At 41.7% G+C, this 25,372-nt stretch overlaps 1 protein-coding gene across 4 annotated transcripts in view; it reads right to left on the bottom strand.

The window, feature by feature from the left end:
* The window catches only part of GRAMD2B (GRAM domain containing 2B), a 113,576-nt gene that overhangs the window by 74,366 nt on the left and 13,838 nt on the right, over window positions 1-25,372 (bottom strand). For 2 of the 4 annotated variants that reach the window (XM_053665332.1, XM_053665331.1), the window contains exon 4: window positions 14,090-14,190. The exons of 1 other annotated variant lie outside the window; for it this stretch is intronic. In XM_053665332.1, the coding sequence (XP_053521307.1) occupies window positions 14,090-14,190 (101 nt within the window). Of the gene's footprint in view, window positions 1-14,089; window positions 14,191-24,246; window positions 24,509-25,372 lie in introns of those variants that run through there. One more of the 4 variants, XM_037138223.2, reaches the window with a different exon arrangement.

The raw sequence follows: 25,372 nt of genomic DNA, 5'->3' as shown, positions 1-25,372 counted from the left end.
GTTTCCCATCTCCATGGACTGGGGTGCCTTCAACTCCCCCTCGGAGCCTTCAGGAAGAAAAGTAAGACTTTTAACTCTTTGCTTCCCTTTATATCCTCCCACCCCCACCCCATCAAAGGTTGCTGTGGGTTGTGTTAAGATTGTGGAATCTTGAGATTTCCTGATGTCAGGGAAGGTGGCTCTTGCGCTTTGGCTCAGTTTCAGCTGCGAACTTGACTAGCACCAGCCTACTGTGTTCAGAAGCATGGTGCACAGAGTGTTGTGACGGACTTTCTAAAAACCTGGACTATAGCTATCGGATGTTAGCATTCCATCTTCTTCTGGCAAAGGTGTATCGTTGTTGTTGTTTTTTATGACAAATTTCAGCTCTAATGTTTTCAGATTCAAATATTATTGAATGTCCAATTTTTAGGAAAATGGTGCTGTGAACTTTGTAAGCTGTTCTTTCCCAGAATGCCTCTCCCTTATTAGCCAACTTGGGGGATAAATATCTGTATTTAGTTAGCCCCTCTTACCTTCGTGAAGGCTTGGAGACTTTCATGTTGCTCAAAGGTGAATCTTTTAGTATGTCAAACTCTATCAGCACATATAAAGCTGCTTTAAAATAAGATGAAACTCATCACAGAAAAGCTTTGATGTACGAAGTTACAATGATAAAAATGCAACTTTAACTTTATATGAGGATGAGTGTAACTTGTATTACATTTCCTTTCCTGGCTGTGCTGTGTGAGGGACGGCTTGCAGTCTCTTGTTGAGCCACTATTCCTAATACCTATTATTTCTCCAATAATAAATGATGACAACAGAAAAACACTACATATTATAAGCCACATCCAGCTTAGAGATGCACTGTGCTCTAAAGGGCATTTAGGATTTCATTATTTGAGATGCAGACTACATTTTCTCATATAAAGAGTAACAGGAAAAGAACTTAGATTCCTGGGTTTACTCACAGAAGTGACTTTATCTCATATTTAAAATCCCATTGTTTTAGCTGTTCTAGAAGCAAACTTTTCTGGGTTCGCTTGGGAATTAAATCATCATTTTAAAACTTGTTTATAAAGGGAAGTCACTTCTTAATGTATGGTGAACTTGCCACTGAATTCACAGATAGGTTTCTGTCACCCTGGCCTGGGTGCTTGGTTGGTTAGAGTGTTGTCCAACGTGCCAGGGTCGTTGGTTTGCTCCCGAGTCAGGGCACATGCAGGAGGCAGCCATTGAGTGCATGGATAAATGGAACAACAGATCATTCTTTCTTTTTCTCTCTCACTCTCAAAAACAAGAAAGACTTTCTTCTATGCAGTCTGCTTGCTGGGTGCATATTGGTCAAAGATATCGAGGGAGAAGAGGAACTGACCCCCAAGGGGTGAGCACCGGGCTTCGGGGGGAGGCTCCGCCCTAACTCTGGGCTTTATAAAAGTACTCCCCTCCCACCGAACTTCCCACTCAGTTACGAGGACTTCTAATTTCTATCTGTGACGTTTTCCTGTTAGCTACACATCTTGTATAAATGCCTCAGTTCCTTAAGGTAAATAGCGAGAGGAAAACTCTGGAACTAATTTGGGAGGTACCACGATCCACAGGCCTTTTTCCAAACCCATGGGGCCAGATGTGTTGTGGAATTCAGAGGCATTTTGGGACTTTCCAAAGGTAATATGCCACACGAGCTGCATGTGACAGACGAGTCCCAGCTTGTAATTCAACACAGTTACGTCCCCCAGCTGAACAGGTGGATATTCCCACGAAGTGAGATAGGTAGATATTGCCTCGTCTCTTCAGTTCAGGTTTCGTTAGTCAAGTGGTAAAAGTTGTTTGCTCTTCAGAGCTCTTTCCGTCTGAGTGGCTGGTAGGGGACTGTGGAATATGTCTCCAGGAAGAAGCGAGGAGACCGTTTCAGTCCCAGGACCTTCCCAAGCAGCAGGGACCCTATGCAGATAAGACAGTGGAGAACCTCCTCCTTTGAGAAGGCCCGGACTGGGCCTCCAGGCGGCGTTTTACCATCACTCAGCAGAACCTCGTTCTCAGTGGGCTCACCGCAAGGCTTTCTGAGTTGGCTGAAAGAGCTGTCACACTTGGAGAGAAAACCTCTGTCCCCTTGGGGTGGGGTGACAGGAAGGCACAGGGAAGGCCCGGAGCTCCAAGGGGGATGTTGGCAGAAATCCTACAGACGCAGGAAATGGGGAGGGAAGGCTATTTAAAAAAACTGATTGGAAAGAGAGAGAGAACAAGAATGGGGAGGGGAGAGAAACATTGATTTGTTGTTCCACTTATTTATGGACTCTTTGGTTGATTTTTGCGTGTGCCCTGACCAGGGATCAAACCCGCAACCTTGGTGTATCCTGACTATACGCTAACCAACTGAGCATCCAGCGTGGGTGAGGGGTGGGGGCGTGGGGGCAGGGGGAACTCGACTGAAGCTGCTGGAGAGGAGGCCTGATCCTAGAAAAGAGTGGGGCCTGAAACCCGAACAAGGTTCAGGGTGCCTCCTGCCCCCCACCAGCCAACCCAAGCTTCTGATTTTCCTGTGATTAGTGTAGTAGTCACAGAATAGTGACTCTTCACTAAATATGACTAACCAGTGAGTTTTGTGAGAATTTGAAAGCCTAACAATGAACTGGAGATGTTCCAATTTATTGTTGGCCCATGGTCCTTATGCTCTTACTTCTATGATTTACACCCTTTTTAATTAAAAAATAATGTTTATTGGTTTTAGAGAGAGAGGAATGGAGAGAGAGAAAGAGAAACATTGATGTGAGAGAGAAACATTGATTGGCTGCCTCCCATTTGTGCCCCAAACTGGTGACTGAACTAGCAACCTAGGTGCGTGCCCTGACCAGCAATCAAACCCCCAACCTTTTGGTGTCCCGGACGACGCTCCACCCAGCTGAGCCACACCAGCCAGGGCTAGGATTTACACTCTTGTGCAACCTGCTGGGATTAGAGTGACTGTCCCTGGTGTATGACCTGGGTCATCAGGGTTATCTCCGTAGTTAGTGGCTGGAGCCCAGCCAGCCACAGAGACAAGGTCTACTCAGAATGTGCGATGAGAAAACTATATAAGAACGTACAGGATCGTTGTTCTGCCTGACGGTAAAGTTTTCCGTTGAAGTCCTAGGGAAAGCAGATCTGTATCTGGAAGTTCCCACAAAACATCCCCTCTTGTTCTGGAAACAGCAGCATGTTCTCTCCTGCTCCTTTTAACTACTCGATCCCTGGCTGTGTTCTTTCTCTTCTAGCATTAATTAATGCGTAGGTTGCTAGTAGATTTTTTTTTGGATTAGTCTTAGTCATAGAACACAAAAGCTTAAAAACTGAAATGAAATGAGCTTTTGTTAGTGCTAGTTGATTTCCCAGGAAGAGATGTTTGTGAGTTCTGTGGTGTCCGGAGCGTGCGGGGAGTCCAGCGAGGCTAACCTCCGGGCACTTGTCAGAGGTCTCCCCTCTTGTTGGGCGAGGCCTCTTAGCTACAACCGGTCATTTTTCCTAATCATCCTGTGATTCAAGTCTAAGGTCATAGTTATTAAATTCAGATTAAGGTAAAGTGATCACATCTTGAAGTGTGCTGATTAGGAAAAGTGATTAGGAAATGAATTTCACTAATTATAATTAATAAGCAAGAATAGCTCATATTTAATCAGCTTTGTGCATTAAGGGACTTAATTTTGAGATGAAATGTTAACCATTAAAAAAGTCCTTCCCAGTATCTTTCCTATAATGGATATATCCCAGCCTTGGGTTTCTTTCCTGATTACAAAACACTGTCCTTCCATCTTTCCAAAGGAAAAGCATCATCTAACCATAAAAAACAAACAAACAAAAAATCCTCAAACAACTCTAAGGCGTAAGAACTGCAACCGAAAGCAAAAGGGTGATTCTAAATACTGCACTTTTGGAAAATGGGTTTGAGGCTTTTTCATTGATGTGCTTTGCAGACTCACAGTTACAACTGTTATGCCTTGGTCCAGCAACATTGAAATATTCTCTAGGCTGACCTTAAGCTGTTTCATAACTAGGGGCTATTAACTTGGCTAGCCCCTTAAAAAAAAACAAATCCATGTTTGGGGCTCTCCAAATAGAGAAAAGCCCTGACTTTTATTTCATAAAATTGATTCCTTGAGGTTAGGAAAAACTTCACAGAGCCCCCCTGGATGTATGTTTGAGTCTCCTGTACACATGTGAGCAAGTCACCCTACCAGACTCTACGCTGGAGGACAGCAGGAACCACGACTATTTTACTCGCCTGTGTATAGCCAGTGGTAAGCCTCCCATGTAAATATTTAATAAAGGAATTTAGTGTTGAGTGAATGTAGCAAATACTCGGACAGCTCTGGCTGCGCGTTACTGTTCAGAGAGGCCCAGTCCATGCTCTGGCCATTCCGACTGTTCAGAGTTTTCTTTTATAACGATTGGACTGTCCGTCATCTCTTCCCACTCGTTCCGTTTCAGTCCTACAGGAGTGTAGAGTTGCCTGGCCACGTGACAAATCTTTATGTATCTGAGTGGACTCGCATGCCCTAATCCCTCCACCTGGCCTCTGAGCTTTGCTTCTGCAGACTAATGTCCCTCGTTTCCTCGAAACTGAATGAGATCTGAGTGTCCCCTCCTGCTCTCCCACACGCCCACTTCTGAGCATGCTCCAGATGAGCACCTTTGCGTGGTAGCCAGGATGGGTCAGGGAAGGTCTGAGCTGCATGGGATTGTCGACGTGTGCATTCTAGAGTCTGTTCATGCCACTTGTTCGTAAACTAACTTTTTATCTTTTTGGAGGAATTGTGTTTTGTTTTGTTTCATTTTTAGCTTTTCAGACAGAACTTCTGTTTTGTTTTTAACAAAACCCTGCGTCAGTGGGAGGCAAGTTAAATGGGAGATAATTTATTAATATTTTTTAGGAGATAGGTTTAGCCTGCTAATGGCTCATTTGTTGTATTGTTTCCAATTGGATAAGTAAGTTATCATGATAATTTGCCTCTTTGTGAAGCCTACACCTGGAGAGTTAGATGGAGGGTCCCCATCTTCTCCAGGAATGTTTCCTCCAGGGCAGCCAGGCTAACCGTTGGGATGGGACCCCAAGTCTGACCCTGGGCACTAAGGTTTCCTCGTATGGCTGTTTGATAGGGCAGAATTTTGAAGATTTTGTAAGGTTGCTTCTAAAATAAGCATTTACTATGTATTTTCTCATAGGACTAAAGGTACAGATTAGCAAAAAGAATAGATTTTCACGAACTTTTATATTTATTGGAGGAAATTTAAAAAATCAAGCTATTCATGGGGAAGATGCAGGTGCATGTGTATGCAAATGTGTGGGAATTTTTATTAGAAATAATCTACTAGTGAGGTAATAGTTTACATTTGGGTAGTTAGAGAAATAAAATGATAAAAGACCAGCTTCAGTTATTTGAATCCTTTAAAATCATTATCAGTTTCTAATTGTTTGGGGAGGTGGGAGTACTGGGAAGAGGGGAAAGGTACAGGAAGAAGCTGATGGGGGAAGTAGGAAAGAGAATAAGAGGAAGAGGAGTTGAAGGGGGCGGGGCAGGGAAGGTGGGATGTCTCAGAAATTCTGAGTAAGCCACAGGGTCCTTAACTGTTTTCTTACATGCACTTTAAGGATATATTTTGTAACTCACTGGTTGAAGTGAAACAATTCTTATGTAATAGAAGTTTATCTATTATTTTTTATTTTTATTGATTTGAGAGAGAGAGGAAGGATGGGAGGGATGGAAGGAGAGAGAGAGAGAGAGAGAGAGAGAGGCTGATTTGTTGTTCTACTTATTTATGCATTCACTGGTTGATTTTTGTATGTGCCCTGACCAGGGACCAAACCCACAACATTGGTGTGTTGAGACAGTGCTCTAACTAACTGAGCTACCTGGCCAGGTGTGTAACCGAAATTTATTGTTCTGGGAAAAAGAACAGTTTATTTTGAATATATATTCTAGTTGATATATGATAGCTACTGGTTCCAAAAAGAGCTGAGACAGCAACATCTCCCTCTACCCTTCTATGAGATAGATAGTAATTCATATTTTGAGCATTTACAGTAGAGAAAAGGACTAAACTAGGGTACTTCTGCTTATGGTTTATTTCTCAAGCTTACCTCTTTGACCATTGCATTTGGGCTAATAAGGACAGCTTGGCTAGTACGTATCGTTCATGGATGTGTCATGTGTCAAGAACTCTGTTCTTGGTGATAAACATTTTAGCATCTGCCCATCCGTGAGATTCTTTCTTGAATGCCATGGCAAATGGTATTATAAAAGTAAAAAAAGGCTTTGTACGTCATCTGTTCTTCCTTTGACCTCTCCTTTAAAGGACATGCTGGTTCCAGGAAAGCACCAAATGGCCCTTGGAGGGATGGAGAGTTGAAGGCTGGGCTGGTGCAATAGATATGATTTAAGCCTAAATGGCCCCACAGCCGTTCCTTGAACCGGTCCAACTTGTGGTCGTATTTACTGGGGGTCTGTCAGTATACTTCTGACTTGGCAGCCAAACCTTGTATGGTATCCCCTTGGCCCTGAAACCCTGCTGAGTCTATTTTGTAGTTTCTTAGTCCTCTTACTCTTTTCCTTGAGGATCTGTTTCCATTAGATAGTGGTTTTGAGATCTTCATTTTCCACCCTTGTGCAGAAAGGAGTTTACCTAGTAGGTCTGAGACTACTATTCTCAAAAGATCCTCAACTGGCATTTGGGAATTGGGTTTTGGGCGTGTTCCCGCTATTCCCCAGCTGATAACTGTGGCTCATTGAGCCCAGACTATGCAAACGATGTGATTTATGCTAACATCTGCTTTCCTTTGGGAGTTTAAGTTTGGGGCACGTACTAAAGCATAAGGTGCTGTGTGACCAGTTTCCAATCAAAACCTTGAATTTAAGTCTGGGCCTAGTTTCCCTGGGTGGAAGCATGGGACACAGGTTGCTACAGTTTAACTGTGAGGGCGGAGTGTGCTCTCTGAGACCCTTCACAGTAGGGAGGGAATATAAGGAAGCCTGCACAGTCAAGCACCGCATAACGACATTTCAGTCCCAGATGGGCTGCGTATGCTATGGTGATCCCATAAGATTATATGGGATCTTATGGTTATGACTGGCTTCATTTAGCATAATGTTCTCCAGGTCCATCCTTACTGTCGCAAAGGGTAAACCTTTCTTCTTTTTTATAGCTGAGTAGTACTCCACTGTGTAAATGTGCCATCGCTGTTTTATCTGCTCATCTACTGATGAACACTTAGGCTGTTTCCATACCTTGGTGATTGTAAGTAATGCTGCAGTGAATACAGGGGTGCCAATGTTCTTTCAAATTAGTGTTTTGGGTTCCTTCAGATATATTCCCAGAAATGGGATCACTGGGTCAAAAGGCAGATTCATTTTTAATTTTTTGAGGAAACTTCATACTGCTTTCCACAGTGGTTTAAGTGGTTTCTTCTGTGTGTCTGTGGTCATAAGGCTTCTCTCCAGCCAGTGTTCAGTTAGTAATTCAGAGTGATTCTTTTCCATTTAGTTGTAACTCCAGATTGGTCCTGGGAGGAGGTCAGTGTGGCTTCCACTCACTCCACTGCATCTCAGATCTCTAATCTGCATTTTTTAAAAATATTTTATTTATTTATCTTTAGAGGGGAAGAGAAGGAGAGAAGTATCAATGTATGGTTGCCTCTCATGAGTCCCCTGCTGGGAACTGGTCTGCAACCCAGGCATGTGCCCTGACTGAGAATCAAACTGTGATCCTTTGGTTCACAGGCCCGCGCTCAATCCACTGAGCTACACCAGCCAGGGCTCTAATCTGCATTTTGTAGTGACTATGGTGTTGAGCACCATTTCGTACTTATTGGCATACTGTATCTTCTTTGGAGAAAAAGCTATTCCAACCCTTTTTCCATTTTTAAATGTGTTTTATTTTGATAATTGAGTTGTAAGAATTATTTATATATTCTAAATATTAGACACATGAAATAATTACTAGACCTTTAGCTGATAAATAATTTGCAATATTTTCTTTCATTCTGTGGATTGTCTTTCGTCTTTAATTTTGACGAGGTCCAATGTACTTATTTCTTTTTTAGTCCATTCTTTTGGTGTCATACGCTACCCTCATGTCAGATTTTAATCACCCAGTTTACTCTAGGAGGTCTGGTTCCACTAGCTCAACGTGTTACTCCAGGATGGAAGGAGATTCGGGGTGGGAGGAGCTGGAGTAGAGCGAGATAGAAATAACATGGACTTAGAGTCTTAAGATTGAGTCCAGCTCTTCTATCATGGGGATTAAATATTTAATCTTTCCAAGGCTTAGCTTTCCAGCTGGAAAATTGGGTAATAACTGTTCCTGTTTCATAAGTTATTGTGAAGTTTGAGTTAGTGAATTTGTCAAAAGAATTTCTCACGTACCTGGCACATAGTAGACAGCTAATAAATGTTACGTTGTCATTATTATTACAAAGTTGTGAAATCAAATCTGGGCTTTAATGACAATTACCTAATGGAACTAAAGTCATCACTCTGTTTCTAACTGCATTTCTGAAAGGTTGTTGAAGTGACATAAAACTTGAACTTTGCTTATGGTTGTGTAGCCTTCAGGCACCCTGAAAAAACCTGATAGGCACATGGAAGAATTTTTTTCTTTCTTTTTCTTTTTAAATCCTCACGCAAGGATTTTATGTATGTATGTATGTATGTTTTTAGAGAGAGAGGAAGTGGGGACAGAGAGAGAAAGAGAGACAACGATGTGAGACAGGAGCATCCATCAGTTGCCTGCTGTCTGTGCCGCGGCTGGGAGCCAACCTACAGCCCTTCTGGTGTACCGCTCATGCTCCAACCAACTGAGCCACCTGGCCAGGGGGGAATTCTGTTTCTTTTGAATTCAGGAATAAACAATGCTGTTGCTCTTTGGGATACGAAAATGAGCCCTAGTCCAAAAAACTGTGGTGTTAGCATAACTGAATGTTCTATTACAGTGTGTGCTTATTATTATTTATCATTAATTAAGGGCCATTTATATAATTACTAGGATATTAAAAAAAAACTCCTTCCCTGTCACTCAGAAGTAAGACTTTAAGAAAGAAAGGTCTCTTGATATTTCAGTTAAATATTTACCACACTTTACAGCATTTTCTCGGAACTTTCATATTAATGACCCATTCATTTTGTGTTCATAGGTACAGAGGGGTTTAGGGCCACAGTGAAACAAATAGTTTTATGATTATAAAGGTAGATAGTGGTAAAAGTTCAAAGTCATATCTTCTGTTAAGCCTGCTACTGCATGGCAGGTGGACTGATAAACAAGGCCCTTTCCAATAGAGATAAGCTTATTAATACTTAATAGAAAGAGGCCTTTAAAAACAAACTTTCGTTTAAACAACTCAGTCTAAAATTTTGCCACTTCATTCATCATCAGAAGTCAAACTATTGGTTAATAATAAGCATAATTATATTTCCCAATGTGGACAACTTAGCAAATATGAAAAACCTTTTTGAAAAATAATACAATAATCCTATGCCGTGAAACATTACTTTATGCTAAGCAGTTTTCTATTTTCATTATTTCTATTTTAATTTGCAATTCCTCTCCCCCGCCCTCCAAAACACCACTTAGGCATCACAGCACCTTAGGGGAACACAAAATGGATAATTCTTTTTTCCACTGTAAATGTAGCGATTCAATAGGTGACCTAGAAGTAAGATGTCGTCACTAATGGGAGAATGATGGTGAAATAAAATGGAAAAAAAAATCATTGGGCATGTTGATAAAGCAATTTGTGAGATGACAGCCCAAGTTAGAAGTCAGACAAAGGTGTTTTAAGTAACAGTTGCAAAGTGCTTATATTTGTGGTAGTTTTCTAAGCACTTCACATGGTCTCTATGATACAGTCGTCTTGTACAATGACAATACTGATGTACCAGAAAGATACATGTGTGTATGGGATAAATTTCACTTTCATATTTTCCAGAAATCAGTCATTTTGAACATAACCTTTCGTACCATAATAACAATTTCCTGTATAGATTTGTTAACTGCTAGTAAATTATCCCATTTCCTGATACTGATGATAATATTTAGAAAATTGGTCTTGGTTGAAAAATATATCTTTAAGTTAACAACAACAAGTGGAACAGGTTCAAATGTGTAGGGCCTGAAGCTTATATAATATGGGGGACTTCTTTAAGAAAAACAATGCAAAATTAGGTGCAAACAATGAATATTGATTAAAAAGAGGTTCATTCAAATTGTAGGCCCTGATGTTTTAGCTTTATTAGCTTTGTGATAAATTTACCACTTCACTAAGCAACTAAAGTAAATTTTTAAAAAATTCCATAAGAATAAAATACTATCTGAAAATAATTCTTCATTTTTTCTCCCATAAGGAGCTTGTAATTGAAGGCTTTATGTGTATTCCCTCATTTGATTATTTTTCCTCCTTTTTATTTCTCCACTGTCTGGAAAATTCCTGTTCACAACAGGTCACTCGATTCTGTGAGGTGAGGAGAAGGTGACTCCAGCCATTCGCTCCAGGTTATAGAAGCCGTCACGGTCAGGTCTGGGCACTTTCCCCTCCACTTTCAGTATATACATTTGTAGAAATAATATTTTGAGTCAGATATGGACAGGCCTTTCCTCTTAGTCTCTTTATTCTTATTTTGCCAGAGAAGAAACAAAGATTGGCGAAATTTATAACAAAGACAAAGCACAAAGTCTCAAATTCCTAAGTACAGAACATTGTTCAACCTTGTATACCAGTAGCACTGTTGGAAAAATGTTTCATTTAATGTGAAACAGAACGTGACCTTTTGAACCTACCTTTTTTTCTAGAGATCATCACATTTCTCTTTTCAGAAGAGCTGTAGTTTTGAGAAAGCTACTCAGCGCAGTACCAGTGAGTTTTTTCCCCCTACCTTATTTTCGTTTTTCTATAAGGTCATCACAATATAGCTTTGGCCATATGGGAAGAGGTGAAATAGTTGACAGCTTTCAGCTCTTTGGGTTTGGATCATAGAGTCCTCATGTCTGTGCATGTATTCAAATATGTAAGAGGGATGTTTTTAGCTTCATGTTCTTCCCCCCACCCCCATGTTTAGCTCTCACTAAGGCATTTATAAGTTATAAAAGAATGTATGTGGATATTCAAACAAAGAAAAAAAAGCTTAGAGTCTGACACAGTGTTATGTGGATTCTGACTGCCAACCCTGCTTCTGTGGTAAACCTCCCTCCACCTGCCTTGTGGCTGTACTGGTAGTTAGTGATCCCTGACTGAGCGCTCCTACTTGCCAGCCACCAGGGATTATCCATATTCGCCCCACCTTACAAATGAGAAAACTGGGGTTTAGAAAGATTCAGTAATGACAGAGGTGACACAGTAAGGGTTGGAGCTGGGATTCAAGTACAGGTGTGAGAACTCTAAGCCCACACTGTGTGGTCACCATTCGCCGCCTTTCAGATCACAAATATGGGGCAGTCTGGGCGTCACCCACAGCTTCTGTGGTGGCCAGCCTCTGAAGTGGTCCCAAAAGATCCCCCTTTCGGGGTGTTCTCACCCTTGTGTGTTGCCTTCCACACTGAACACTCAGGACTGACTTGTGAAACTAACAGGCTACAGTGAAAATGCACCATACTGTCATTAAGTATTATTTGAGGGAAATATAACTTCAGGCAGAGAGAAAACAAGCCAAGAGGCATGAAGATATAAAAGTTCTCGGCATGTGTGAGGGATTATTTATGAAATTAAAAATTGAGAGGACTTCCAGTTAAGATGGCAGCACAGGTAAGCACAGCTGGCCTCCTTGCACAACCACATTAAAATTACAGCTAAACTAAAGAACAGCCATCATTCAGAGCCATCAGAAATTGAGCTGAATGGAAGTCCTACAACTACAGAATTAAAGAAGAAACCACATTGAGATAAAAGGAGGGGAGAGACACAGAATGAGCTTGTCCCGCACCCAAATAAGGTAGATAAAAATCAGGAGGGATATCTCAGGAGTGAGGGGTCCCAGTCCCACACTGGGCCCTTGGCCCAGGACTCCAGGGCCAGGAAGAGAAGTCCCTATAACCTCTGGCTGTAAGAACCAGCAGGGATTAAAGCGGTGGAAGACAGAAACTGCTGGAATTCCAGGCAGTTCCTCTTAAAGGGACTACACAAAGACATACTAGGTCTCACTCCCTCAGCTCCAGCATGGGGGCAGCAGATTGAAAGGCATTGGAGACATACAGGGGAGAAACTGAATTGTCTGGCCTCAGGGCGAGAGATGGGGTGCAGCTTTCTCCCAGATAGAAGTGGCAGCACAGGCCAATGTTCCTTATCTGAGACCTACCCCTACAAAGCCACGGAGCCAGCAGGTGGGTGCCATATCTGAGACTCCATCATCCTGGCTCACACTGTTTGGTGTGACTCCCACCTTGGTGACTCCCTGAGGCCCTGCCCCACCAAACTTTTCGGTCCACCCAAGCTGTTTCCAGTGGTTTTTCCATACAAATGGCTTGTCTTGGCTCACATATGAGATTTTCCTAAATTCTCTCAAACAAGCAGCATCTGGCATCTGTAAGCCCCGTACCTCTTCCTAAATTGCCCCAGGCCCAGCACTAGCAGCAGCCAGCCTAGGTTCAGTTTTGCCTCACCTGAGCACCTCCAAGCCCAGCACAAGTAGCAGCCATCTGCAGATTGCTTGGAAGCTTATGCTCTGTGACCCCAGACACAACACAGTAGGTGGCTGATGTTGGATGTGCCAATAGTAATCAAGGCTCAACTACAACAGGAAGGTGTACACAGCTCACACAGTGGGTGCAACTTGGGTACCCAGCTTGCATAACAGGGGAGGCTGGGCCACTGGACGCTACAGGACACTTACTATTGTATATTAGACCACTTTACAAAGCCTGGGAGACATAGCAGCTCTACCTAACATATAGAAACAAATACAGGGAGGCTGCCCAAATGAGAAGACAAAGAAACATGGCCCAAATGAAAGAACAGAACAAAACTCCAGAAACAGAACTAAACAAAATGGAGACAAGCAACCTACGACATACAGAGTTCAACACACTGGTTATAAGGATGCTTAAGAAACTTAATGAGGACCTTAACATCATAAAAAAAATCCAGTCAGAAACAGAATAAACTAATTAAAATAAAGAACAATTTATAGGGAATCAACAGGAGGGTGGATGAAGCCAAGAATCAAATCAGCAATTTGTAATATAAGGAAACAAAAAACAACCAATAAGAACAACAAGAAAATAAAAAGAACCCGAGAAAATAAGGATAGTTTAAGGAGACTCTGGGACAACTTCAAGTGTGGCAACACTCACATCATGGGAATGCCAGAGGAGAAGAGAAAGATCAAGAGATTGGAAACCTATTTGAAAAAATAATGACAAAGAATTCCTTCAACTTGATAAGGAGATAGACACACAAGTCCAGGAAGTGCAGAGAGTCCCAAACAAGATGAACCCAAAGAAGCCACATTAAAATTAAAACATCAAAGTTTAAGATAAAGTGAGGATCTGAAAAGCAGCAAGAGAAAAGCAATTAGTTACCTTTGAGGGAGCCCTGATAAGACTGTTAGCTGATTTCTCAAAAGAAATTCTGCAGACTAGAAGGGGCTGGAAAGAAGGAGTCTAAGTGATGAGAAGCAAGGACCTACAACCATGATTGCTCTACCCCGCAAAGATATCATTTAGAATGGAAGGACAAAGGGAGGGGGGAAGAGGGAGAAAAACTGGAACAACCATAATAGTATAAACCATAAAAGAATTATTAAAAAAAAAAAAGAATTGAAGGACACAGAGCTTCCTAGACAAGAAAAAGCTAAAGGAGTTCATCACCACTTATATGAAATGTTAAAGGGTCTTCTTTAAGAAGATCAAAACATGAACAATAAATGACATAAATACGTATCCATCAACAAGGGATTCTAAAAAACAGAATAAGCAAATAAGAACAGAAACAGAATCATAGATACAGAGAACATTTTGATGGTTGCCAGATGGGCAGGAGTTGGGGGGATGGGAAAAAACATGAAGGGGTTAAGAAGTACAAATGGGCAGGTACAGAATAGTCATGGGAGGGGAAGCACAGCATAGGGAATAGAGGAACCAGAGAACTTACATGCATTCACGACCCACGGACGTGAACCATGGTGTGGGGACTGCCTGAGGGAGTGCTGGGTGGCTGGGTGGAGGGCAGCCCAGGAGGAAAAACCGGGTCAACTGTAATCGCATAAACAATAAAATGCAATTAAAAACTCAGTGCTCTATTAAATTAAATTCTTATTTCTTTCATATCTAGTGTAATTCAATTTTACAGTCATTAAGTTTATCTTAAAACTTAATTCAATGTGAAATTAAGTTAAAATTAAGTTTATGCTTAAATTTATAGAAACAGAAATTTCAGCCTACATTGCTCCTTGTAGTCTTCCCCCCCCCCCCCCCGTCTCTTCTTCTAAGGGCATGGATAAAACACGCGAGACCACAGCAAGACAGTTATCTGTTGAGATCTCATAATAAAACACTGTGGAACAGTGAAAAGGCCCTGGATTATGAGTCAGAAGGTCTGAGCTGTCATCTGAATCTGCCACTGATTGTTGTCCCTGCCTCAGGCAAATTTCTCAGTCGAATGTCCTGACTGTTCTGGGAGCTTCAGCCTTCCTGGGGTAAGGTCAGCAGAACCCCAGCAGGGCTGGCCTTGCTTTTCAACTCAGGGGAGCTCTTTATTTATCCATCATCCACCAGCACTTATTCCTCCATCTAACATTTATCAATGTGCACTTTGTGCCAGGAACTGTACTGAGTGATGTGTTGGAAACAAAAGGCAGCAGCGTGAAGAAAAAGAAATCTAAGATGCGTGATTCAGTGTGTGATAAATGCTATAGTGGAGGTGAAGGTATAATGTGATCTCAGAGACAGAGAGATGGGTGTCAAGGTACGCTTTCTCAAGGCAGTGATACCTGGTGGAGGTTTCAAGGGCAGCTCAGAATTTACTCGGCCAGAACATTGTAGGCAAGAAGGTACAAAGCCTGGAACTATGTGTATGGCTGGGATGTGAGAAAAGGTCCTCTGAGCTCAGTCCAAGGGACAACGCTGTGACATAAGTGGACACACGTCTACAACTTCACCAGTCCTACTTCCCTACTTCTTTCCCCTTTGGCAGGAGCATGTTTGCAGTAAGGCTTGTTCGTAGCACATTCTCTGCCCCTATGGGCTTATTGGAGGGAGTACAATAGAAGGTTTCTTCTTTTCCAACGTTGCCCTGGCAGCTATTAGTTCACAATAGGCAAAGTTTATTTTGTTCCATGAAGTATTTGAAAAGTGCAGTTTATTTCTAGATCTAAGTAGTGCAGCATAAATATACATAGGAAGCATGCTGCAGGAAATTATAGTTTGAAGAGTTAGACTAATCACTTAATCTTTAAAGTGCATGCACACTGTCTGCCTTCCATAGCAGCCTGGGCGTGTGTCTGTCACCGGCACAGACTGGAGCCCGTGGAAGCAGGAGCTCGGTCTGCAGCCACTTCTTTACTCCACATGGGGCTCTCCCAACTGCCTTATAATAACCACAGAAAGCAGTAGAGCATTTGCTGTGCGCCAAGCACTTTATATGTTACCCCCTCTAATACTTTCCACAACTCAATGATTATCTCCATTTTGTAGTTGGGGAAAGTGACGCACAGAGAGATCCCAGAGCTGGTAAGTGATGAAGCCAGACGTGTACATCAGACGGTCTTCTCTGTACTTAGCATCCTTATATAGAGATTCTAAAAAGTATTCTATAACTGTTTGTTAAGTGAAATTACCCGCCATATTTGTTTTTTCATCTATCGATTTTAGAGAGGAAGAGGGAAGAGAGGGGTGAGAGAGAGAAACGCTGATTTGTCGTTCCACTTATCTGTGCATTCTCTTGGTTGATTCTGACCAGGGATCAGTTAACCCACAACCTTGGTGTATCAGGACAATGCTCTCACCAACGGAGCCACCTCGCCAGGGCCCCCATCATATACTGCTTCTCAAATGCACCTAGGGCAAGTGCCCTTGCCTCTTTCCAGATAAATGTAAATGAAACCCGCAAAACCACATAATGAGCCAGTATAAAATTGAGTATCCCAGGGAGGTCTCCTTAACCTTGCTCTTTCAAACAGAGTAGTATAACTACTTCTGAAACCCTTGTCCCTTCCCTCTGCAGTTATAAAAGTCACCCTGGGTGAGATGAAGAAACTGAATTAAATGACCCTTGAAGATGGATTTGATTTTTGGAAATAGCCCAAATAATTAGAAACCAAGCCCGGTGCATAAATTGGTCAATGGAGTTGAATGCTATTTTGGTCATGTCTCTGGCTGTGTGTTCACTACTCGCACTAAATTTTGTCTTAATTTTGCCCTACAGCAACAACAGGAAACTCATTTTCCCTTTCTGTTACTTGCTTTTCTCATCTAAATGGTGCAGAGAATAACCTCTGTAATCCATGTACCACAGTGAAAAGCCACCAAGGAGTATAAGGTCATGTCTGTGAAAAGTTCCCATGAGTAAGCCAGTGTGCAAATAGAAGAGACTATTATTATTATTACTGCTGGGTTATATAGAAACCCTCATTCATCACACGTGTACTTCTTGGCAGGGGTTCCCAACTTGCCCTTGGGTAGCTCCTCATAGTTACAACTCCTACAGCTTTCGGTTCAATTACACTTGCCTGGTTGTGTGTGTGTGTGTGTGTGTGTGTGAGAGAGAGAGAGAGAGAGAGAGAGAGAGAGAGCAAGAGAGAATCTAAAGTCATGCAAATGAAGTTGATTGCTATTTTTAATCTGTTACTTTAAATAGCTTTTGATCTCACCCAAAATAGATTTCCATGAGGTTTTAAAATTTCATTTAAAAAAAGGCATCAAAGATAAAAGCATAGGTTATTAAATTTTGTTTTTAAAACCAATTTCAGGTGTTCTGAAAAATGTGAACACTGATTAAAAACATTTTTGTAAAATTAGTTTTTCTACAAGTATATTTTCAAAATTGCTCAAACTGAGGGACTGATACCAGGCAGCCCTCCGCCAGCTTGTGGAATCACCGCCCCCCCCCCCCCCCCCAGCAGCCCCGCTGGGCCCACGGCCTTTGCCAGGCCCTGCAGGCACAAAGGACACAGGCCTGTTGGAGAGCACGGGCACCGGAGCAGTTGGAATCGGGGGCCAGTCCACGTTTTGTGGGCCTGAAGCTTATGAGACTTCAGGCTCTTCTCTGAAAAAAAACTATGAATAAAAATTAGGTACAAAAGTGAATATGTATTTAGAATGAAGAAAGAGATCAAAGCTGACAAATGCCATAAATTTATCTCCGAGTCCAGAAGACTAATGCAGCTCTCTCCTGACCTGACTGCCTCATGCACTCTATGATATTGTTATAATTTTTAGCTGGTACTAATTGATCTCCTTATACGGCAATAATTTTGCCATATTGCCAATAAAGTGAAAAAGAGGTAGTCTTTTCTCTAGAAAATAGCTTATTTTTTTATTGACAAGGTGGACATTTTCTTTCAGACTTAAACCTGTTCTCGCTGAGATGTGATTTATGTGTGACACACACAGGCAATGGCTGTTTGTAGTATTTCTTAGGTTTGTGCTCCATCCACACAGGAATTCTAATAAAGTATGCAATTTTAGCATAAACATCTTGGTTGTAACTATAACTATGTCAGCTGCATTTTGGGGTATATAGTCCTAACAGGACTTGACTTGGCATTAATGAGAATGGAGTGTACTTGCAGTGTACACATCTGACGATTGGAAGAATTTGAGGAGACTGGAACCCGGCCCCATACCTTTCCAGTCTTGCTTCTCTTCCATTACTCACATGCTGAAGCATGGCACCTGTGGGATGTGTGCACATCACCAACCATCTGCACTTCTGTGTCTGCAAGCCGGGTAAATTGGCTTAGTGGATGCTGAGAGTATCCCTGGAAGCCAGGGTGCCTCGCAGTAACTTATGTGCACATAGAAATGATCGTAAATCACATAAATATCTTTCACTAATCCCCAGCTCGGTGTATTTCCAAGCCTCCATTTGCTCACAGTGTCAAAAATGCCCTTGGCTACTGGGCTGGATGGAAAATGTGAAGGAGGGATCCTCAGTGCAGAAAGATAGCAATCCTAACTGCAGGTGAGGTATTGTCTGGAGAGTTGTGAAAACGTATGGCTGTGTGAACAACTTGCCAGGGACTCTGCAGGGCCTTGGAAGGGGCCTTCATAAGTGAGGGTGGAAGCGTAAGCTTCATTGGCTTTATAATAAATATTCCCCTGATGGCAGTACATTTGGATAAGTGGTTCGGATGGGATATGGGGCCAACGAATAAGAAAAGGCTGCTAGTTCTGAGGGGTGAAAGGAGGCCACAAGGGAATTTAGCCAAACCTTTCAGGAGGTATGTCTTGAAAGACAAATAGAAATTTTTCAGGTAGTCAAGGTGGGCTTCCAGTATGTTCAAAGGCCTGATGACAGGAGATAGCGCATATAGAGAGAGAATATTGAGTGTCTTCTACGAGGGGAGTGTCTGGTGAACCTGGGAAAAGGGACTGTTGGTCTCTTTTCTTCTGGCAATGATAGCTGCTGGGAAGTTCTTTTCTCTCCTGCTGGGAAAATTCTAACTCTTCTATCAAAGAGGCCTGCTCCTCTGTGCTTTATCTCCTCATCTTAACATCCACACCCCCATTTCACTACCTCCTGATATGCTTCATTCTGTCTCCCTGCTGACAGCTGTCCTCACTCTCCACTCCGAGGTTCTGCAGAGATCACGGTCCTGCCACCCTGACTTAGGCCCCTCAGAATAGATTTACCCCAGTCCAGTCGCTCCACACTCAGGACTAATACCACCATATCTCTCCTTAACACAGTCCTGCTTTGATGGCTCCCTCCTCACCCCTGTTCCCAGAGAAGGAAGCTCATTTCCCAGAATTCAGCTGCCCTCCAGCTTCTACACATCACCCTTATCTCTACAGCACCAGTGGACAGGAGCTGAGGCCAGGGGCTTACTTAGTGAAATGGGTCATGGCACTGCAGCCATGTGTTCTTGGTCTCCAGGTACTGCTGTACCTGACTAGTGCTGCTGTACCTGACTAGTGCTGCTCTCCTTTCCCTAACGGCAGGAGAGGTGGGCTTGGCTAAGAAGAAAAAGGGAAAAGTGGGTTTGGGAGGGGAGAATGGCAGGGAAGAAGAGCAAACATTTCCTCTCCCACTCACTGGTGGCAGCTGGAAGAGGAGAGGAGTAGAAGCAGACTCACTGGAGCCACTAAGTGGAGACATGACTATGACTGCGAGGCTTCTTAGAACTGCCAAGGTCATTGCTGACTACAGCCTGGCGTGGTTCCCGAAGTAGAGCGTGGAAGGAGTCTGAGCAGGCCTGGGCTGGTCCCACCCTGCTCTCATTCCAGCTTAGGGCTGCCTCACTTTTGGCGTCTTTGGTTGCTATTTTGGACCTCGTTTGTGCCCCCAAAGCCCATAATTCATTGTTCACATTAGCACCACTGGGAAATTTTCACCTTTGCCTAAAATTGAAATTGACTGATATCCTAAAAGGAAATATTTTGGGAAAACAAATTTATTAAAAGCAATAGGTCAAATGGCTAATTTGTGCAATAGTTCTCCAAAAATCAGCTAGGTAATTCAATAAAAATTCCTGATTTTTGTTTGCTGACTAATTTAGGAAACCATTAATTCTTCAGAGTCCTTTTCAGTCTGCTAATAAAGCTTACAGCAACTCATGGTTTTCAGGACCACCTGATGTTCTCTGTATGTTGTGAATTTTGAATGAGGAGGTACTGTGCTCATTACGAATGTGAAAGATTTTCTTTCTTTTTGTTTTTTTAAAGGTTTCTATAGATCACAGGTTCTTTTTTCATTCAACTTATTGGGGTGATATTGGTTAATAAAATTATATAGGTTTCAGGTGTACTATTCTATCATACATCACCCACAGATTATAGTGTATGTTCACCAGCCCAAGTCACATCTTCTGTCACCATTTATCCCCCTTTACCCTCTTCTACCCACCTCCCCACCCTGAATGACAAAGATTTTCAAGTGAGGATCATCTCAGAGGGGCCAGGAGGGTACTCAATAGTTTTAACAACTTCTTATAAAACCTCGGTTTGAAGGAAACTGTTTTTAACCTGAGAAAGGTTGATAAAATCTAAAATGTTAAAAGCATTCCCTTAAAACCTAAGAACAAAAGAAAACAAGACTGCCTGGAATTACTACCTATACTCAGCATTATAATGGAGTTCCTTGCTTGTGTAATAAAAACAGATTTAAAGGGAGTAAAGATCAGAAAAATAAAAATAAAATTTTTATTATTTCAAATAAGGTTGTCTACAAAGAAAACTTCATGTACTCTACAAATTAATTATTAAATTAATAAGCTGATTTAGCGAGGATGTTGAATATAAGATCCATTTAGAAATTTAATTATAGTCAGTATGATATCAACAAAATAAAATGCAATTTAAAATATATTTCCAGTAGTAACAAAGGTTTGAAGTACCTACAATAAATCGGATAAATGATGTATGAGATTTTTGTGTAGAATGTTTTAAAGCTCTATTGAATGACATTAAAGAAGACCGAAACAAATGAAAGGCATACCATGTGCATGAATAAGTAGATTTAGTACCATAAGAATGGTAAATTTCCTCAAATTGAGTGACAGAGTCAATGCCATCTCAATGAAAAAGTCTTATTCCATAAGTCGATTCTAAAATTTAAATGGAAAGGTGAAGGGTCAAGAGTAGTCAGTCAATTCTGAATTAGGTAAGGAGTCTCATCAGATAACAAATTTTTTCTTATGAAGTGATAGTCATGAAGACAGTAAGATGTTGAGAGTTAGCCAGCGTTGCAGATCAATGGGGAAAGGACAGACCACTCAGTAAGTAATGTGGGACAATTTCTTATCCATATAAAAATTAAAATGATGTCCCCTAATCCCCAAACTATATTCCAAATCCTTTATAGGATGCTAGTTTGAAAGAGAAACAGTAGTTTTAGAAAAAGGACATCAGAGCATTCTTATGACCTCAGGGTAGGGAAGGATTTCTTAAACAAGTCACAGAAATTACAAGTCATTAAGAACACAATTAATAAACTGATAAGTTAAAACTAGAAACTCGGACATGATAGAGAACATGAACAAACAAGTCATATGCCGGAATAAATATTTGCAACATGTAAGTAACAAAAGGTCAGAATCTGGAGTATTTTAAAAACTACCTAAAAATAAGAAAAGATAGTAATCTTTCTCCTTGCTCTCCTGCCCCACAAGGTCCTCAGCTCATTAGCAGGCCTTTTATAAAACAGGAAGTGAAAGTGACCAATAACCCCACTGAAAAGATGGTCCTCCTATAATAATAAGGGAAACACACATTAAAACCACATTGAGATGCCACTTCACACCCTCCAAAATGAAAAAATTAAAAAGTTGACAATGCCGTGGTTGTGGTAGGGGAGCCACTGCTACATACATGGCCCAGGACACTGGAACCCAATTTGACATAATGAGTACAGTTCGTCATGTGCATAATCCATGACTCAGCAATTCCTCTCCCAGGTGCACACCTTCCAGACATGGGCAAGACACAGAATTGCTGAGTGAGTAAGAAACTGGAAATAACCCAGAGGGTGGCCACAGTGCCCTTCTAAAGGGAGCACCACACGTGGTAGTCTCTTACTCTAAACCCTAGTAGCTTCCCATGGCAATGGGCAGAGAGCTCTAAACGCCTCCAACGTCTGCTCATCTCTACAGTTTCACTGGGTGCCACTCTCCCCAAGTTCCGCAAGACACAAGATCGTCCCCTCAGAGCAACGCGCACCTTCCTGAGCATTGTGCAGTCAGCTCTTTTTTCATCCTGTAAATTGGCCTGAATACCACTTCCTTAAGAGGCCCTTACTTGTCACCCCATCTACGTTAGTCTTCTCCATCTCACTCTCTTAGCCCTGTATGTGTTTCCCACAATAACATGCATTCATTTGGAATTATATTGATGTATATGTACACATGTACGCATAAATCGTTTCGCCTCTCTTTGACATGAACAACCTTCATGAGGGCAGGGGCAAGGTGTTGCTTGTTCATGATTGTGCCCTGTGCCTTCCACAGAGCCTGGCATGTAATAGTCACTCATAGACTTTGTAGGACTGAATGATGGACAAAAAATACTACGTAAATTACATCTGTAGTTAATCTGAGAGTAGGTGTTATTAGCTCTTTTTCCTGAAAAGGACAATGGGTTACCACAACCGCCACAAAAATGCTTAATATTTATTTCGAAAGTCAAGAGAAGTGTTCACCTGTTCTTATTTTTGAGCTGAAATAATTAACCAACAGGTGCCTGAATGCTATTTTCAATGACTGTATACACAAGATATTAAATAGATCTTTCAACTAGACTAAAAGTCCTCCAATGCCCAAAATGTTTGGAGATATGTGTAATGTTTTTAGATTGGTTCTAATACACATTAGAACAACACATATAAATTTTAATACAGAGCTTTGATGTCGAATATTTAAATATGCTGGTGAAATAGGCCTGGGCTGTTTTTGAAAGAGGCTTGAATTAGGTGGATGAGGGTTTTTACTTTATTTTTATTCTATTTATTTATCTAGACTTATTTAAATCACACGTGTTATATTTATTTATGCTAAGTGAAGTAAGTCAGACACAGAAAGAATACCATATGGTTTCACTTACATGTGGAATCTAAACACCAAAATAAATGAACAGGCAAAACAGAAACAAACTCTTAGATACAGAGAACATTTTGATGGTTGCCAGCTGGAGGGGCCGTTAGGAGCATGGTGAAGGGGTTAAGAAGGACAGACTGGTAGTTACCAAATAGTCATGGGGCTGGAAAGTGCAACACAGGAAATATACTCAATAATATCGTGACAACTATGTGGTGCCAGATGGGCACTAGACGTACTGGGATGATCACTTTAGTTATAGAAATGTCCAGTCACTGAGTTGTACACCTGAATCTAGCATAATACTATATATCAATAGTAACTGAAAAATAAAAATTATTATGAATGTCAAAAAAATATTTTGTGTAATTAGTTAATTCATTTATTTATACGTTCTAATTTAATTTAATTTCTTCTGGTTAGAGCTTGAGCTCCAAAGAGAATTTGTACTAAAATCTACGAAAGATATGGATTAAGCAGACAAAGTGATTTTGAGGAGTATTAGAATTTCAGCAAAATATAAAAATGATGCAAGCTAAGTATATTCATTTTAATGATGGATGGAAAAACTAAGCTAACTTTAAAATAGGTATTTGATAACATTTTGCAAAAATTCAGACTCGTGGTCTCTAAAACTTCTTTTTAAAATTATTTAATTTGTATTCATAACCTGCATTCTGATGTGTGGATATTGTTACATAAAATGGGATTTCTTGGCTTTCTATTTAATTTTTAAACATTATAATTTTGAGCACCTCTTTGTGTGAGTGATTCTGAATGATTAAAAAATAGGACAGATGATCACTTTCTGGACATGGTGCAATGTGAAAATGAACTTGAGGGGTGGAGGCTGTCCCTCTGCTTTCACTCGAGAAGTCTACGTGAAAGGCACATTCACATTCACGTCAAAGTTGGCCGAGAAACTTCTCCTGGAATTGATTTCCACTTGCACTTGGTGTCTACCTTTTCTAAGTTCTAGATGATTCTTATGAGACAAAATGAATGCAGAGCCAATAAACACATTTTCACTTAAACTATGTAATTATTGGAGTGGTGTTGCTGTAAACTATGTAATTATTGGAGTGGTGTAAGCTACAAAGGGTGTGTTCTGGAACCTGGGCACAGCTGCTGTAAATCGCTGCACAGTAAATAGTTGAACCAGAGCATAGTTAGCACTATTTTAATATTTAATGTAGAACACCAAAAAGTGCAAATATACTAATATTTTAATAATGAATACAGGTAATTTTAACACTGAAGTAAGGTTTTGGGTTGAATTATGGCTTCAGTTCCTATGGACCCTTGAGTGAGCCAGGAACTGAGGAACTGTATGACTGGTTAGTTATCTAGCACTAAAAAGTCCTTAAAGAGGCACTAACAATTATTTTCCCTCAGCAGTGGTAAAGTTCTATTTGCTCAGGTCACATCCTGTGCTATGCAGCCTTTAATCCAACGGCCCAGACGCCGAGGCTGCGCCTTCTCGTTCCCCTGGGCACATTGCTATGTCAGGGAATGAGGAGGGAGCTCTGCAAGGACTACCTGCCAGAACCGAGGCACCCACCTGAGAAACAGCAGGCCGGGGCCGGGGCTGTCGGCGGAGCTGTGCGAGGCCTCCGTGCAGGCCGTGCCGGGGCTGCCGTGGACCTCAAAGCGGAGGAACACCGCGTCACTGGAAGACAGCCTCTTCTTCACCATGGTGCGCGTGTGGGACGCCAGATCAAACCAACTCAAAGGCTCATTTCTGAATCTGCCCAATAACGTGAAAATCTACGTTTCAGCTTTGCTCAGTTCCTGCATTGCGTGAAGCTCGCTCTTCACAAGGCTCCTAATCTAGAAGAGGCTTTTTTTTTGAAGTTAGTTAATGAGTAACATGAAAGTATGACACAGGGTGGTTTTGATCCTACCCCCGTTTGCTTTGAAGGAAAAATAAACGTGTTTGGGAAATTCAGCTTTCAGTTCACTAACAGGACACCACACAGCTCTGGGGACGGAGGCAGAAAAGTCTATGGAAAAGTAAAGGCTTAAAACAGTGAGGTGCAGTGGGGGGAGGGATGAATGGAGGTGGAAGAGGGTTTGGAGGGAGTAAATGGTAATGGAAAAATATACAATAAAAACACGCTGCATGAACAGCGAAAAGCAAAACAACATAGCCGAAAAAGCAAACACCAATGAGGTGCAGAAAATGGCAGTGGCTAAACATGAAAAGCAGAGGTACTTTTTCTAATCCCCCGGGCTGTACCAACAGGGTGAAGAAAGTGGATGATGTGTTTATGCCTGTTCTCCTGTGAGGAACAAGCAGCCCACCCCAGGGTGGGGGCCTGTGTGGCGGGATGCGCAGGAGCTTCAAGGCTGTGTGGCTTGGTCCTTGGGACGTGAAGAGTTTGGGGGTTCTTATGAAAGTAATATGGATAAATTCAAGGGATCCTGAATGTCGTGTATTTTGCTGCATTGCAGGATGTTGTGACCTGTATCAAAACAACTAAGGTGAACAATAAAACACTGGGGACTCCAGGGCCCTGGCTGCTGCTGGCTGGTTGGGGAACCATGGTGATCCTGGCCCTGCTGAGCTCCGGGTCTGCCATTGCCTAGTGCCCAGGATTAGGATTAGGATGAACTCATGTGGCAGAATGTGTTGTGGAAATGTGCGAATAGGCTCCTTACTGGGGTGGGCAGAAACAGGCTAATGA

The sequence above is a fragment of the Artibeus jamaicensis genome, unplaced genomic scaffold, assembly GCF_021234435.1.
Source record: "Artibeus jamaicensis isolate MK-2021 breed Jamaican fruit bat unplaced genomic scaffold, CSHL_Jam_final contig_402, whole genome shotgun sequence".
Classification (NCBI taxonomy): domain Eukaryota; kingdom Metazoa; phylum Chordata; class Mammalia; order Chiroptera; family Phyllostomidae; genus Artibeus; species Artibeus jamaicensis.
Note: the sequence above shows the minus strand (reverse complement) of the source record. Positions and strands in the feature narration are given on the sequence as shown.